Genomic DNA, 16,916 nt, shown 5'->3' on the forward strand with positions numbered 1-16,916 from the left:
ATGTAATATATTTATATCTGCAAAGTAACTAGTAACTAAAGTTTTCAAATCATTGTAGTGGAGTAAACGTACAATATTTGCCTCTGAGATGTAGTGGAGTAGAAGTAAAAGTATAGAACATTGGAAATACCCCAGTAAAGTAAAAGTACCTCAAAATTGTACTTAAAGGTAGGGTAAGTGATATTTTTTGGTTAAAACAAAAAGTATTTTGTTAAAAGGTTAAAGCACTATATTCCGATAGTAATCATTGCTATAGAGTGTTTGTTCAGTAACAGGAGTCTCCATGTCTCTCCAGCTCTTTAATAAACAGGAAATACATTTTCCGGTAGGTGTCAAAATCTCAGCCAATCAGGAGAAAGTACCCATTTTTAAGCTTCATTTTTATAGTGTTCCAGTTCCAATTCTGCCTGCTCATTTCTTAGTGTCATCACTTCCAATTTCACTTGTTTAATCTATATCCTGATTGAGTTCTCTATCCTGAATGGATAAAATTGGAAAAAGCTGGAGAGACAAGGAGACTCCTCTTACTGAACAAACACTCTATAGCAATGAGTACTATCAGAATATATAGCTATTTAACACTTATTTTAACCAAAGAAAATCACTTACCCTACCTTTAAGTACAGTACTTGAGTAAATGTACTTGGTTACTTTACACCACTGGGGGAGCTTATCATAATGAACAAACACCACATGTTCACAATCCGTTGTAGGCCGGCCCCCCACCGCCCTCTGGGACGACCCAGTTGATGTTCTGACTGGGGTCCTTGATGTCACAGGTTTTGCAGTGAACACAGTTCTGAGAGTTGATCTGCAGTCGCATGCCATCGCCTGTCTCCGCGGGCACAAACTCATAGACGCCCGCTGGACAGTAACGCTGTTCAGGTCCATCGTATATGGCCAGGTTCCTGGCTACAGGAACACTATCGTTCTTCAAGGTGAGGTGGGGCGGTTGGTGTCCCTCGTGGTTCGTACCGCTCAAAGCCACGGAGGACAGCAGGTCAAAGCTGATCTTCCCGTCTGGTTTGGGGTATTCGATGGGGGTGCAGTCTTTAGCCGGCTTCAGCTGAGCAGAGTCCAGACCACGGTGTTTGAGTGTCCAGGGTTCTTTCCCTCTGAATATCCAGTAGAAGATTCCAGTGTAAATCATCCCTCCGTACAGACCGAAGTAGCTATGGAAGGATGGTCTGATGTTCCTCACAGCGCGCAACTCCTTCCACACCCACGACTTCTGCAGGTTCTCAGAATACTCCGCAACATGGAGACCTGCCGTTTCAGATTGAAGGTCCTCTGCGATGATTTTTGGGAAAATTGCCTCAGCGGCAAGCATGCCGCTCTTCATGGCCGTGTGGGTTCCTTTAATCTTTGGAACATTCATGAAACCGGGGCTACAGCCAATCAACAGTCCTCCAGGAAATGACAGCTTTGGCAGACTCTGGAACCCTCCCTCGTTGAGGGCTCTCGCTCCGTATCCGAGCCTGCTGCCTCCGTCCAGCGTCGGGGAGACGGACGGGTGGTGCTTCCAGCGCTGAAACTCCATGAAGGGGTTCAGGTAGGGGTTTGAATAGTCCAAACCAACCACGAAGCCCAGAGCCACCATGGGTTCTCCTTCGTTGAGGTGGTACAGGAAGGAGCCGCCGTACGTGTTTCTGTTCAGAGGCCAACCGACTGAATGCTCCACCCTGCCCGGCCTCCATTTCTTCTTGTCCACCATCCACAACTCTTTGAGGCCGATGGCGTACGTCTGTGGTTCACAGGTCTCTCTCAGGCTGAATTGTTTATAGAGCTGCTTGGCCAGGTGCCCATGGCAGCCCTCCCCGAACAGGGTTACTTTAGCGTGGAGCTCCATACCTCTCTCAAACACATCCTTTGGCGAGCCGTCCTTGGCAATCCCCACATCGTTGGTGGCGATCCCTTTGACACTGCCGTCTTCATGAAACAAAACCTCGGCTGCAGCGTAGCCCGGGTACAGCTCTACTCCCAGCTCCTCTGCCTGCTTGCCCAGCCAATGCACAAAGTCCCCCAGCCTCACTATGTAGTTTCCATGGTTGTTCATAGGCAAACCAGGCGGTATGGGGACGGGAATCCTGTATTTCTCCGTTAGGATGCTGAAGATGTCCTCCTTCACAGGGGTGTGTAGAGGAGCCCCCCTTTCCTTCCAGTCGGGGAACAGTTCGTTGAGCGCCGTGGGCTCCAGACAGGCTCCTGACAGAGTGTGGGCTCCGATATGGGAGGCCTTCTCCACCAGACACACTCTCAGCTCTTTGTCGTGTTCTTTAGCCAGCTGTTTGAGTCGGATGGCTGCTGACAGGCCGGCTGGTCCTCCGCCTACGACCACTACATCGGCTTCGTCAGAAAACCTCTCCATCTCTACGCCCTCCCATCGTGGGTCTTTATCTCTGGGGTGGATTGTGTAGTGTGTTGTAATGCGTGGGGTTGCAACTGAAGAACGGGACCGTTTGTGGAGAACTGCGTACAGCTGTGGATTGGCATGATCAGCTATGACTGTTTTTAGGGCCCGGATACACCTGTGGACGTGAATTGAATATCGGCTGACTAGAAACATAACAACTAGTCTGCCACTGCAGGCCAGACACTGTTAAAACATTATGTGTTTAGTCTGCATTATGAATTTCCCTTACCAGAGTACTTGAAGACCTTGATGACATCATGCCATCTATATCTATATGCCATCTATATGTCAGTACTATGATATCAGTACCATGACATAAACAGATACAGAGATCTCCATATATGGGCATAACAAGGACAGATAGACATACAGACAGATGGGTACAACGGGTTATGACAATACAATGGGTAGCCCATTGCAGTGGTTCTCAAAATGGACGTCAACTTCGTGCCTCGCAGCAAGCTTGTACATCTGCTATTTTTCAAATTCTTCGGAAAAACAGGTAACATAACTATTATAAGTAACTAAAGAAGGATTAAACTAAGCATTGTTGATCTGGGTTTAATCTGAGTTGTGTTGCACCACTTAATTGTAAGCATTGCTTACATTGCTTTGGAGTGAAGAGTTAAAACTCCATTGTTGGCACGGCAGTCGAAATGTCAGACGAGTGTGTAGGCTATATAAATTGCCTTCCATACTTATTTATATTCAGTTAACCTTCATTGAATTATTTCTTAAGGTATATAGTTAATGGTGGTTTGGGTACCCCCTTTGAATTGTTTGAACCCTCTAATGTCAAAGTAATACTAGGTAACTTTAAAAAAAAAAACTAAAGTTAAATTGTATATCTTTTGTGGCAAGGATGTGTCCCCCCATGTCATTTTCCATTCCAGCGCCCCTGCCCCCACCTCCATACCAGCCACTCCCATAACCTCTTTGGTCACATTCATCAGTTTGTATAGGTAGATAAAGATACAGTACAGTTCTATTGCATTATCTGCTAACATAGGTATGTGTACTGTATGTGTGACAAAGTGACAAATATTCAATGTAGGATTGTTTGACCTATAATCACAAATTATTAATATCCATGTCTTTGTTTATTTAAAATAAATATTTCAATAAATGGGTATGGGAATACATTTTAGATCCACGTGTGTAAACTTGGTGTAGTACAAAATACAAAAACTATTTTTGTTCATAAAGTATGTAAGGAAAAATGGCACTAATGATGTGATCATGAAAAACAAGATATTTAAATAAATCTTGGTATATTATATTATAAAATACATTTATTTCAAAAGATACAGCAAATACATATGCAGCCCTGCAGTAAATAACATTGAAAATGAATGCAGGTCTTTTTAGACCCATGTTGTGTATTAGAAGGGGTGTGCAACTGTGCATATGTTGTGCATCAGAGGGTTAACTTAGTTGCCGGCGGCCTGGAGACGCTCGCTTACGTTCTCCCAGTTGATGACATTCCAGATAGCTTTGACGTAGTCGGGCCGGACGTTCTTATACTGCAGATAATAGGCATGCTCCCACACATCAATACCAAGGAGGGGAATAAGACCTGTTGTTCCTTGCAGAGGGTCCTGGTTAGCACAGGCGGCGATGCGGAGCCTCCCACTGTCCTTGTCGTAGCCCAGCCAGCCCCAACCTGAGCCCTGTACTGCCACAGTGGCAGCGGACATCTTCTCCTTCATCTTCTGGAAGGAGCCAAAGTCCCTCTGGATTGCGTCCATCAGCTTGCCTTGTGGCTCCCCACCACCATTCGGCGAGAGGTTCGTCCAGAAGATGGCGTGGTTGACGTGGCCTCCTCCGTTAAACTTCAGTGCAGGCTGGAGGGCCACCTGTGCCGTCACATCGCCCTTCGCGAGCGCCTCCTGGTACTTCTCCTCGGTGACATTGAGGTTGTTGACATAGGTGGCATGGTGCTTGTTGTGGTGGAGTTGCATGATCTCTGCACTAATGTGTGGCTCCAAGGCCCCATAGTCATAGGTAAGGTCGGGGAGCATGTGCTTCTGCCTTGAGGCAGATAATTGGTGTAATGTTTGGCTACACATGCTGGCTGTGTTCCTACTTAACTGATTAACTCGGGAAAGCATGTTCGTCATACAAACTGAAGATTGTATTGCTGAATACCTATACAAAAGGCTCTGTACTCAGCTTTTAAGCTGGGTGCCTCGAATCTGACATGAAATATGTCTATTTTTGGGCAAATCTGACTTCATCAAATATGATGTCAGTCTTCCCCAAATATAGGATAATCCATATTTGGCAAACGCTGACGTCATCAAATATGACATCAGTCTAGTTCAAATATAGAATACTCGAGGCAGCTTGGCTTAAAAGCTGACTACAATGTTGTGTGTCGTATAACAGATATGTTTGCATCTTCTGGTGAGGTTGGCCACCTGTACTTTGTATTATTCGACACTATACAGTATTAGTATCTATCTGTGTGTTCACGAGTTGCACATGCAAAATGGGCATGCAGGGAGGCATTGCCCTCCAGGAGAAGGTCAGTCGATTACTGAGCAGGCAGCATAAAAAGCCGGTTCTGAAACCCAACAGGCCGCTAGTTCTGAAAGATGCCGTCGCCAATCGTAAACCGGTAAAAGGAGAGGCCTCTTGCGTCACAGAGATGTCCGTCATGCTTGCCTGCTGGAAGCAGAACAACTTTGTGGAAGCTCTGTGCACCAGTGAGATGCAAGCCTTCTGTTCGTGTGTTGAAAAGACTCAGGCTCATAAGAGGTCCAAATCAGAGCAGAATGATGGCATCCAAACAGGTAGACGCTTGTCCTCCCAGCAAGCAACAGCACTACTGAAGAGATATCCCAACATATGCACTGAAGTCTAGGACAATGTTTTCCCAACCAGGGCCCAAATTGACAGAATATCAAATATCTAAATACGGAATAAAGAAACTTAAAAACTGTCTGGGGTCAATGCTAAAATGACCCCAAACATGTTTCAAAGTGAAATATCCCTTTAAGAGGAAAAACACATATTTTTCAATTTATTTAACATGTCTGAAAACGTAGTAGCGCTGATCAATACGTTGTGTGAAGCTTAGCCAATTAAATCTGGACGACATGTTTGCACAAAGCATCACATCCTGATCACATTATGTTTGTGACCACATTTGGTCAAATCCGAATATTACGTGTGGTGACATTTGTTTTCCAATCAAATTTGGATGTTCCATTTTGTCACAGCCTGCCAATTTTAATATATACGATTAGAATGTCATCAGTTTATTTGGCGGACCTCCTTGTTCTCTTGTCCCAGGAGAAGTTTGCCGAGTAGGATTTCACCCTGGGCTTTGGTGTTCTTTTCTCAGTTATGTCGTAACTCCACCCATTCTTCTCAGCAAAGGCGATGGCGTCTTCTTTGGATGAGAACGTTAGGAGCGTGTTGGATAAGGGGTCAGCCGTGGAGGCCCAGCCCATTAAAGGGTTCTCCCAGCGCTCCCTGGTGTCAAAGTCCACGTTCCACTGATTGGTGTTGTTGATTCCCGACTGCGTGGCCGTCCTGGTCGCCACAAAGATGCGCACCTTGCGCGTTTTGATGTGCTCTTCTGGCACGCCTGTCACCGCGGTGATGTCCAGTTTCTCGTCCACAGTGATAAGCTGTCTGTCTTGTTGTGGTGGTTTGTCTGCCAGTCTCCCCGACGATGTGCTGGTCCACCTGGCAGGATTCAGGAACACCTTTGTGGCGGCGTTGATCACAGAAACACGTCCCAAGCCTAGACGTGACAGTGAAGATGCCATGATTATATCCCTGCCTGGTAATAGTAGCTTTACGTCTGTCTTGTTAAGCACCGCAGATTCAATCTCAAAAAAGGATTTCTCATACATTTCACTGTGTGTGCAGCCAGTTCTTAAGCCAAACGGTATCAAATGTTGTGTCATCAGATATAACGTCAGTGTTGCCCAAATATGGAACTCCACATGGCTCTAGAGTGGCTTCCAGCATTTTCCGGGTTATTGTGAAATAGGCACAAAGTACCTGGAGGCCAGTCTGTGACCAACTATGACATCAGGGATTCTATATGTGGGCAAAGTTTTAACATAAGACGCCTGTCCATTAACTTGCATCGTAATAAAAATGGGAACAAATGGAAAGAAAACCTTTCAGAATACCTTGTCTGCCTTATTGGACAAATGTGGCCAAACTTCTAACTGTGACTTGAAGTGGGGAGGGGGCTTAAGGCACATGTTGACTTTTGGGGAATATGAGTTACGATTCTGTCCCTATCGGAATATAGCGCAAGACTTCGCAACTCTCGGCTCTTGGCAAGGCGACTTGCTCGCTTGGCGGTGACTCCCATGGCTCAAGTCAGCTTGAGATGGTGCGCCTCCGTCGTTTTAACATTTCTTCGGCAGACCGGCTGGGGAACTGGACTGCATTCCTGGAGACCGTCATTGTTCAAGTTAATGGGATCATTTGCATTTCAATGCAGCTAGGAACCTGGAAAAGTGATTTCTCCCCTCTAAATAAAAATGACAACTGTGTATATAGAAATCTAATCTCTACTGTATCTTGTATTTCGTCTAAGCAATATGCCTGCTACAAATAACCCAGCCTGCATGCCTGCGTACTTGGCTCAAAACAAAGTCTGACACTAGGTACCCGAAGCTTGAACTATGAGCTTTCAACAAAACTATATTTGATAGACATAAGTATCACCAACATGTTACTAATTATAGAGTGAAATTATTGTAATCGGTTGTTTATTCCCTGCACAATGGGTGAATTCAATTTATAGTGTGTGGTTAAACTTCGGACTTCGGACCTCTCTCTCTCTCTCTCTCTCTCTCTCTCTCTCTCTCTCTCTCTCTCTCTCTCTCTCTCTCTCTCTCTCTCTCTCTCTCTCTCTCTCTCTCTCTCTCTCTCTCTCTCTCTCTCTCTCTCTCTCTCTCTCTCCCCCCCCCCCCCCCCCCCCCCCCCTCATCTTAACCTATGAATGCATGAACCGTGTATCTCTCGCTACAGCAACCAGCCATTTAATATGCTTCTTGGCACAGGGCTCTGATTCAGGAAGTTTGGGAACTAATTAATTAGTCAATATCTATCTCCTCTATCCCCTCCTGGCCGTTGACTGGCCCATTCTTGATCTTCTCCGTAGGAGGCTCCCCCTTGGGCCTGCATACGGTCATACAGTTGATCTCCTTTATTTTGTCCTGGATCTCTTGGACTTTGACGACAGGCTCCAGAGTGAGGTCCTGTTTGCTCTGCTGGTTCAATTTGCTGTTCATCCACACCATGATCTCGTTCACCTGCTTGTCCACCCTGGTCAACTCCAGCTCGTCCAAATGCTCATACTGCTCATCCTTTGCCTTGTAAGCTTTGATGATCTGTATGTACATCTGGACCTGTTTGTCGAGTTCCTCAAATGCTTTTTGTCTCTCCTCAGCCTCCATGTATCTCTCCTGAATAGGCTGGCCTAGTCTCTTCAGCTCGGCCAGCTTGTGTATGTATACTTGTTTCTGTTGGTCTTCTCCGTCCTCGTACAGCCAGTTATATATGTCCTCTAGTTTTAACAACAATGTGTCTTTGTCAGCTTCGCTCACAAACTTCTGTTCACTGAGCAGTTTATTTCTCGTTTCGTAGATATATGCTTCCACGCTGTTCTTCACGTCTTGCCTCTCTTTCTCCAGCTTGTCCTGCATGATCATCTTGCCCTCATTCTCCACAAACAGATTGAGTGTTTGGGTGTCCAGCTGACAGTGCAGAGTGCTTTCTATGGGCAGCTCCATGGTCTTCGTCTTCGCTTTGGGCTTCTTCGCCTGCCGGGGCTGGTTTGTCTTCTGCTTACAATCCTCTGCTGAAGTTTCAAAGTCTTCTGTATCTGATTTCTTCTCTCCGTTGTCGTCATACTGGGATTTGTAGTCCTCCTGGTCAACCTGTATTTCATTCACTTCGTTTTTCACGGCCTGATCTATCGCTATTCTGTCTCTGGCCTCCTCACTCTTGGCATGTTCAAGGACCTTCACGACAAGTGAGGCACTGGACACGCTGAACACCCCATGCGTATTGACACGTACTTTCACCTTGACCTTTGAACTCTCACCGGATACCTGGGGGAACACGTTCCGGATCATGAACTGACCAATAGTGACGGTGGGGTAAGGCAGCTCTTTAGGGTCATTATAGTAGGCTTCCAGGGAGAAGGGCTCTTTCCGGTAGAAGGTGAGGACCTTGGAGAAGGGAGCAGAGTGGTTCTTTGGGAACACCTCCCATTCACTCAGTCTCTCCTCAGCTGCTGAGTTCCATTTTAGGGAGATGGGGTATGGGACAACATCTGTGATGGAGAACTCTCTGACTTTGATGCTAGGTTCAAAAACAGCACACTGCAGGGCACAGCCTCTGGCCACGGCTTCATCTGCATTCAGGGTGGTGCTTAGCTCCTTGCCAAAGAACTTGCTGATCCGCTCTTTGACGGCTGGGATCCTGGAGGCCCCACCCACAATCTCCACTGCATAGATGTCTTCCATCTTCAGCTTGGTTTGTTCCATTACACTGCGCAGGGGACCCTCTACTTTGGCCACCAGCCCTGCACTAATTTCCTCAAACTGGCTCCTGTTGAGTTTGCCTGACACGTCTATGTCGTTCATGAAACACTCGATGTTGAGGGCGACGTCAGATGAGATGGTGCTCATCAGCTTCTTGAGTTTCTCACACTCTTGATAGAGTCGGGCCAGTGCCCGTGGACTTGACCTGACGTCCAGGTTGTACTTATTTCTAAACTCCTCGCAGAAGTGGCTCACCAGGACTTCGTCAAAGTCCTTCCCACCCAGCTCCGTCGCAAACGCAGAGGCCAGGATCTTCAGCTTCGCCTTGTTCAAGGCACACACCGACACCTGGCAGCTGGAGTGTCCCAGGTCTACAAACACCACTGTCCTGGGTGTCTCTTCAGGTTCTGGCAGGTCCTGCTTATACAAGCCATAAGCCAGCGTCACTGCAGTGGTCTCGTTCATGAGTCTTAAACAGTTGAGGCCTGCGATCTGTGCTGCGTCCACGACAGACCTCCTTTCTGCGTCAGTGAAGTAGATCGGGACGGAGATAACGCAGTCGGCCACCGGGTTATTCAGCACCCTCTCTGCAGTCTGCTTCAGTTTGGTCAGAAGCATGGCGCTGATCTGCTCGATGCTGAACACCTTCTCCCCCTCCATGTACATGACCTTGATGCCAGTCGAGCCATTGGGCATCTGTACCAGGTCGTACAACAGGCTGGACTTGGCAGACTGGACGTAGGGGTCGGAGAATGTCCTGCCATGGAGACGCTTGAAGCCCTGAACTGTGTTTTTACAATTGTTACCAATTGTAACCTGGCTTTTTGCGGCAGCTCCTATCGTCCGATTCCGTGGTCCAAATGACACAAAGGACGGAGTGCATCGGTCGCTGATTTCATTATCAATGGTCTCGATCCCTCCAGATCGGACTACAGCTACATAGCAGCACTGAAAGCCCAAGTCAAATCCTACCACTGACATCTTATGCAATTTTACCGTAGCTCTACCAGCTGAATTGATAATGATTATTATGGTTACGGTCTCAATGGTGGTATATTAGCTGGAGGCAGTTCTGAACCACAGGAGATTTTCCGTTTATAACGAAAAGTTCTGAAATGATTAACTAGTCAGTTATTTATTTTATTTAGTGATTTTTATTGTCTTTAATCATTTAATTAATTTCACCTATTCCCAGTTAAACACATTTTCAAGCCATCTTCAACACCTTATATACTGCAGGGCGACAGAGCTCTGGTCTGATGTAACACACAACACGTTCTCTAACTATGCCTATTTGCGCAGAATGTGTTTGATGTCTACCACTGACTTTTCATTCCAAATATGCCATCTTGAAAATGAAGGCAATGAGGAAGTCCTTTAAAACGCTGCAGTTCTCATTGATGGCCTAGATTCGAAGGCGTCACTCAGAGCCGCAGGAAGGGTGGTGCGAACGGTGCGGTCGCACCGGGCCCCGCGCTGGGGGGGGCCTCGCAAAAAAACGGGAACATTTTTTTTTTAACATGACACCCAACATGACACCCAACTTAATGTTTTGAGGGCAAAAATAACCGCAAATAACCACCCAAAACTCGGATATATCCGACAGAAACCGCAAAAAAATCGCGCGCGCCAACTCCGCACCGGGCCCCGCATTTCTCCCAGACGGCTCTGCCGTCACTAGTTCCACTCCTGCTGGTTGCAGAAGGTTTAACACCCCATTCAAGTGAATGGTTGTTTGACCAAACTTTACACTTGGTTTTATTAAGCATAGTAAACATTTTCATGAATCCTTAAGCTTTCAGTCGCTAGTCTATAATAGTCTTTTTTAAATTACTATGATATGTGTTTTGTAAATTGTGGTCCCAGTAATTTATAAAAATAATAAAGTAGGGTATGTCTATGGCTATATCTAGGCCTTCTACTTAGTCAAAGACCCGCCCTTGCAGCCAATAACATTTGTTTACCTGTTGGTTTTTCGCGACAGGAAATTCCAAGATAGTGAATTGGCTGAAAAACAGGTTTCAAAACGGGTCTGTTGAAACCAATGGGTGATGTCACCGTTCCCTGTGTGCATTATTTTTCTTACAATCTAAGGGAAAACCAATGACGTACTGTATAGTACTTTTAATTACTTATGATAGTGCCATAGCCTACTTCAGTGGTTCTCAAAGTCGGGTCAAGGGACCCCCAGGTGTCCATCAGGGGGTGGGTCCCCAGCAAAATGTGTTAATATAGCATCACGATGCGATGCCTTGTGAGCTTGTAGATGTATATTTCCATGAAATCTTGAAAGAAATGTTCAATAAATATATTTTGAAACATTTTAACAACACAGATCTTGTATGGGGGTCCCTGACCGAAAACATTTTCAGATGGGGGTCTGGGGCCAAATACATATTCCTTTGTGGGTACTTGACATGAAAAAAGTGTGAGAACCTAACCTCTTCACACTTCTCTCCACTTTCCTGATCTTTCCCTGAAAAGTCTATTTCCCACCATTGCCAGGTGTGAAATGAGGCCAATTCACACCTGGCACCATTTCACTCGGCAAATCCCCCCCTTTGTCCGTGACAATGCTTCAGTGCCAGTGCCAATGGCAGGCTCTCTGAAACCTTGGCATGTGACATCTGTACATAACTTTCCTTGAATTACATTGTGCTATTCCCTATATCATGCATGGGCAACTGGTGGCCCGGGGGTCACATGCGGCCCCCACCTTCACTCAATGCGGCCCGCAGGTTAATTTTGGAATATTGATATATTATTGATTTCAGCTGAATTCCAAACATACAAACATGACCCGCTTTAATTACTTCAGTCTATATTAGTAGCTTAATGACTAGCTAAAAAATCTATTGTCTTTTTAATGTCCAATGTATTTGTATTTAAGAAGTTAACATAAGTATAACTAAATGCATTTGAAATTAAATAAAAATGTACTTTTCCGGATTCCAATTGAAAAATAGCACAAAAAAATCTGGATTCCAATGAAAAAAATAGCAAAAATAGCAGATCTACAAGCTCAAAAGTGCGACGCGTTTTGAGCTTGTAGATCGGCTATTCTTGTTACTTTTGTGTGACATAGAAAAAGTTTAAAAAAAAGTTAAAATACAGCAATAAGAGGTTTTTGTACAGTATATGCAATGTGGCCCTCTGGAGTGAGTGTGGAAATATAGTGGCCCTCTCCATCATCAAAGTTGCCCACCCCTGCCCTATATTGGGTGTGAAACCATTTGACATGCCCCGGGTCTTGTGTTTTTCTCTTGCAGGTCAGAACTCCATCAGATGAGTGTATGGTCCATTGGTGTCAAGGTTCAGAACCTGTCTGTTTCCATATGTCCCATGTTGCACCACCACCGCACCAGATTGGAGCTCTGTCTTTCCACACCCCGTTTCCCCTCCAGCCTGCGTCAGCTCCTTCTCACACATGGACACAAATTCTCCGTAGAGTCTCTGTCCATCCTCTTTGCCGATGTTGACGTGGTACTGCATGGCCCTGCCTTTGGCTTTTCCTCCCAGCGTCGCCTGGGGAACGATGAGCAGGCTTCCGGGAAGCTCCAGCACCGAGACATACTTCCCTGAGCCGGACTCACACAGCCTTAGGTTCAACAGGGTGGAGACCATCTTAGGCAGGATATCGTCTGTGGCTCCTTTGAAGAAACAGACGTAGATGACCATCCCTCTGTCTACATCCACCCATTCGGCTTCAGAGTGTTCGTCTGCAGGTTTCACCTGCAGTCTGCCACGCAGACACTGTTGCAGGACTGTCCTGGCAAGTGCTGTGGGAGCCTTCTCTGTCATTTCGGAATGTTTTCTTAGGGATGACGGATCAATTGTTGAAGGGCAGCAGGGTAGACAGACAATTCAACAGAACTGGATTTCAACTGTTGGAGTGAAAAACTGAAGCAACTCTCCACTGTATGGGTAAAAGCAAAAGCTTGTGCAACTTAATTACACATGTTATTCACCTGGCTCGGAAATCGTGGGACGAGAAGCACAGCAAACTTTTATATTTAACAAATGCTTAACTGCGGTTGCAGTAGTTGTAAGTTATGCAACCTCATTGAGTTGAGCATTGAGTCATCGAGTGACGTGGCAAGGTGATGTCACCTTACTTCACAGTATTTTATATAAGTGCAGCACTATCTCTAAGATACAACTTCTCAAGACTATATACCTGTCTGGTCATTGATCACTTTCATTCTCTGTTGTTTCTAGTTTCCAGTTGATTTCCCGAGTGATCAGTTATTTTGTGAGTCTGCAAGTCTGCTTCTGGCCCCTTCAACTCTGTTTCATACGTTTAATTAAAAGTACATTTTCTGACTGATCAATTACATATTCAAACACAAAGATGGTTATTCTAACAATGGTAGCCCGTGTGGCAGATGGACTGCCACTTGCAGCATCGATGCAAGAGGATCAGCAGTCGGCAAGAGACCTCCAGCAATACCAGAATCAAGCCAAACAGCTGTGCCGTAAACTCAATGCCAATTCCAATCGCTACAACACACTCGAGGACGGAGTGATGGCCTTTCACTACGTGATTGAAGAAGGTGTGTGCTACTTGGCCTTATGTGAAGCGACGTTTCCCAAGAAGATGGCCTTTGGGTTCCTCGATGACCTCCAAACCGAGTTCCATGACCAGTATGGAGGGAGAGTGCCTACAGTATCGCGTCCGTACACTTTCATTGAGTTTGAAACGTACATCCAGAAAACAAAGAAGTCCTACATCGACAGCAGGGCGAGGAGGAACCTCGGCAGCATTAACACAGAGCTGAAGGATGTCCAGAGAATCATGGTGGACAACATCGAGGAGGTTCTGCAACGTGGGGAGTCTCTGTCTGCCTTAGACACAAAGGTCAGCAATCTGTCCAGCATGTCCAACAGGTACCGCAATGACGCCAAATACCTCAACATGAGATCTACTTATGCCAAGCTTTCTATCGGTGCCCTTTTCATCATCACCCTCATCCTCTATTTACGTTTCTGGTTGCTCTGATGGAATCTCTAAAAGAAAAAGGGGTGAAGAGGGGAGGGGCGAAGGAACCAGTGTCCTTAGGGTGCACCACCAGAGGAGGGTCAGGATTGGAATGTCAAGGGGGTGCGGGTCTCCTTTGAAGAGAAAAGCTCAGTGTTTCCCAAACGATGTGCCGAGACCCATTTTCAGGTCACCGACCCATTTTTAGTAAGTAAATAGCCTTTTATTTTTATTTTAACATTTTCTACAAAACACTTTTTAAATCGTTATTCTTACTTAAAACACTTAAAACACAAACAAAACACCTTTCAAAAGTATTTCAGATATGTTCAAAAAGATCAAAACTGCAATGCATAAACACAAATTTGTGAAAGCAAGCTCACAATGTGTTGCATTTCTAGGGCGTTAATTTATAATATAGTTGATAAGTTTGGGTCCCAACACACCAAATGTATCTTTTGGGTCTTGAGATGAAAAGTTCCCTGGAAGCCACGAGAAAATAATTGAACTGAGAATCACTGTTCAGCATTCCAGTACACATCAAAGATATGTTTGTTGTTGCTGTTCCTAGACAAAACAGGAGACAAATGTCTCCCGGCACACAATGAAAGTCCAAAGCAGTGTTTCCCAACACTTTTTAATTTCACAGACCCCCAGTTTGGTGTGTATTGGACCATGGACCCCCGTACCGCAGATATTGTACAAATTGAACCTACTGAACCCTCAGGTCCAATTTGAGAACGACTGGTCACATAACATGCTATTTCCCGTACAGGACCTACATGCCCATGGATCTCCCGGTCGTCCCCCTAGGGAGGACATCCTCTGGACATTCCCTGAGGATGGACAGAGAGGGCACAGGGCAGAACAAGGACCAGATGGGAGGATATCTCCACATTGGCTGCGGAACGCTTCGGGTGTCCCAGTATGAAGTAGCTTATGTGGCCCGAGAAAGGGAAGACTGGGATTCACTGCTGGAGCTGCTACCCCACAAACCGACTCGGGATAAGCGGATGAAGATGGATGGATGTCTGCGTATCAGCTTATGCCCATATATCGAGATGGCTGACGTCATAGTAACGTCATAGATGTGTGTGTATAAATTCCACAATTCTGTTTCTCTCCGTCTTGTCAGTCTGTTTTGCCCAAATATAGAGATGTCTGACATCATAGTACTGACATCATAGATTAGCCCCCATGTACTCCATGATAACGGGTACTGCACTAATAGATATAAGATACGGCCGGATGGGCACAGCAGAGATAAAGTAAAGAAGGAACTGGAACAGTTGCCATGAGTATAAAGAAGCCGGCCAGTTTCGCAAAGGCGTCGGTCTTTGAAGCAGATGTGCCTCCCGACACGCTGACCATTGCCCAGGCAGAGAGGGGCACCCCAGCGCACCGACCAGTACGGGTATACGCGGATGGAATCTTTGACCTTTTCCACTCAGGACATGCTCGCGCTCTGATGCAGGCCAAAAACCTATTTCCTAACACACACCTGATCGTAGGAGTCTGCTGTGATGAACTCACTCACAAGTATAAGGGCCTCACGGTGATGAATGAAGCGGAGCGCTATGACGCAGTGAGGCACTGCCGCTACGTTGATGAGGTGTTGTGCGACGCTCCCTGGGCCATCAGCACAGACTTCCTCAGGAAGCACAAGATCGACTTTGTGGCCCATGATGACATTCCTTACACTTCTGGAGACTCGGAGGATGTTTATAAACACATCAAGGAAGCAGGAATGTTTGTGGTCACCAGGAGAACAGAGGGCATCTCCACATCTGACCTGATCGCTCGTATCGTCCGAGACTATGACTTCTACGCGCGGCGTAACCTGCAGCGAGGATTCACACCCGAAGAACTAAATGTCGGATTTATTAATAACAATAAATACCGGCTCCTGGACCAGGTGGACAAGATGAAGGAGACGGTGCGAATGGTGGAGGAGAAATCCAAGCACCTTGTCCACATGGTGGAAGAGGAATGCCATGAACTCATCCTCAAGTGGGAAGAGAACTCGCGAGAATTTCTCGACAACTTCCTGGAGCTATTTGGCCCGGATGGATCATCTACAAAGAGAGTTCCACAAGGCCCACCAACCCAGAGAACACCTGGATGCCCTCCAGCCATACGTCGAGGATCCAGGCCAGTGTTGGAAGGGAGGCATAAAATAAGTCCACAGGTGAAGAAATGCAACACCCACCAACTGTTTGTGGGGAACATCCCTCATGAAGTGGACAAGGCTGAGCTCACAGAGTTCTTTGAGCAATTCGGTGCAGTCCTGGAGCTCAATATCGGGTGTGGTGGGAAGCTCCCGAACTGTGGCTTTGTGGTATTTGACAACGCGGAAGCGGTACAGAAGATACTCAGTAAGAGGCCCATAATGTTTCGTGGCATCTGGCATCTCAATGTGGAGGAGAGGAAAACTGAGTCGGCAGGGGTGGGATTTCCACGTGGCCCATACACCCATGCGCAGAAATTTAGCTCTGGCCTCAGAAAGGGGAGTAGCGTTGACTTCACACAGGTGCTACATGAGGTTACGTCTCTGGCAAATGACAGCCCTAAACCCACCGACGGCCCTGAATCGGAGAAAGCGGCGGAACCTGCAGTCGAGCACTTGACCTGCAGCCGACCTGTTCCTGATCCCGACGATCAGTTCTACGAAATGACACCATGGTTCCAAGAGGTTGAGGACGAGTCCGTGGCGGCTGCCAGCCCTGAACCATCAGCTGAGGCTGATGAAGAGGCGGAGCCTGTTGACGTGGAGCCAGAATGGCCATCAGTCCAACAGGAGGATCCCACAGAGAGAGTAACGGGGGTTCGAAAGGGCTCCTCTGTAATGATTTATCTATTTGTCTTTATCTTAGTTTCATTTTTAATTTTGGTTTACAATTCGTTTTAGATTCACAAGTAGGTTTGCTAGTTCCAGTTTAGTTTTTTGTTAAAAAAACATGTAGTGTAGTTTAGTGTCCGTATTATAGCGTGGCTTTGTAGG

The 16,916-nt window shown here is 46.2% G+C and overlaps 6 protein-coding genes across 6 annotated transcripts; 1 reads left to right on the top strand and 5 right to left on the bottom strand.

Moving 5' to 3' along the window:
- Positions 1-697: 697 nt before the first annotated feature.
- Positions 698-2,566, bottom strand: LOC311035751 (electron transfer flavoprotein-ubiquinone oxidoreductase, mitochondrial-like; the record flags this gene model as incomplete). Its single annotated transcript, XM_084044156.1, has 1 exon — positions 698-2,566. One exon carries the CDS (start codon positions 2,564-2,566, stop codon positions 698-700), a length of 1,869 nt encoding a protein of 622 aa, XP_083900282.1.
- Positions 2,567-3,843: 1,277 nt separating this feature from the next.
- LOC311036860 (superoxide dismutase [Mn], mitochondrial) lies at positions 3,844-4,524 on the bottom strand (the record flags this gene model as incomplete). The annotated part of the gene is made up of 1 exon (XM_084045871.1): positions 3,844-4,524. One exon carries the CDS (start codon positions 4,522-4,524, stop codon positions 3,844-3,846), a length of 681 nt encoding a protein of 226 aa, XP_083901997.1.
- A 1,152-nt stretch (positions 4,525-5,676) lies between these two features.
- On the bottom strand, positions 5,677-6,192 carry LOC311036469 (NADH dehydrogenase [ubiquinone] iron-sulfur protein 4, mitochondrial-like; the record flags this gene model as incomplete). Its single annotated transcript, XM_084045179.1, has 1 exon — positions 5,677-6,192. The coding sequence occupies one exon, from the start codon at positions 6,190-6,192 to the stop codon at positions 5,677-5,679; it is 516 nt and encodes a 171-aa protein (XP_083901305.1).
- A 1,290-nt stretch (positions 6,193-7,482) lies between these two features.
- Positions 7,483-9,918, bottom strand: LOC311036861 (heat shock 70 kDa protein 4-like; the record flags this gene model as incomplete). Its single annotated transcript, XM_084045872.1, has 1 exon — positions 7,483-9,918. One exon carries the CDS (start codon positions 9,916-9,918, stop codon positions 7,483-7,485), a length of 2,436 nt encoding a protein of 811 aa, XP_083901998.1.
- A 2,289-nt stretch (positions 9,919-12,207) lies between these two features.
- On the bottom strand, positions 12,208-12,738 carry LOC311036345 (D-aminoacyl-tRNA deacylase 2-like; the record flags this gene model as incomplete). The annotated part of the gene is made up of 1 exon (XM_084044980.1): positions 12,208-12,738. The coding sequence occupies one exon, from the start codon at positions 12,736-12,738 to the stop codon at positions 12,208-12,210; it is 531 nt and encodes a 176-aa protein (XP_083901106.1).
- A 550-nt stretch (positions 12,739-13,288) lies between these two features.
- Positions 13,289-13,936, top strand: LOC311036306 (vesicle-trafficking protein SEC22b-like; the record flags this gene model as incomplete). Its single annotated transcript, XM_084044924.1, has 1 exon — positions 13,289-13,936. The coding sequence occupies one exon, from the start codon at positions 13,289-13,291 to the stop codon at positions 13,934-13,936; it is 648 nt and encodes a 215-aa protein (XP_083901050.1).
- Positions 13,937-16,916: the final 2,980 nt, after the last annotated feature.

The sequence above is a fragment of the Gymnoscopelus microlampas genome, assembly GCF_963454915.1.
Source record: "Gymnoscopelus microlampas genome assembly, chromosome: 20".
NCBI lineage: Eukaryota > Metazoa > Chordata > Actinopteri > Myctophiformes > Myctophidae > Gymnoscopelus > Gymnoscopelus microlampas.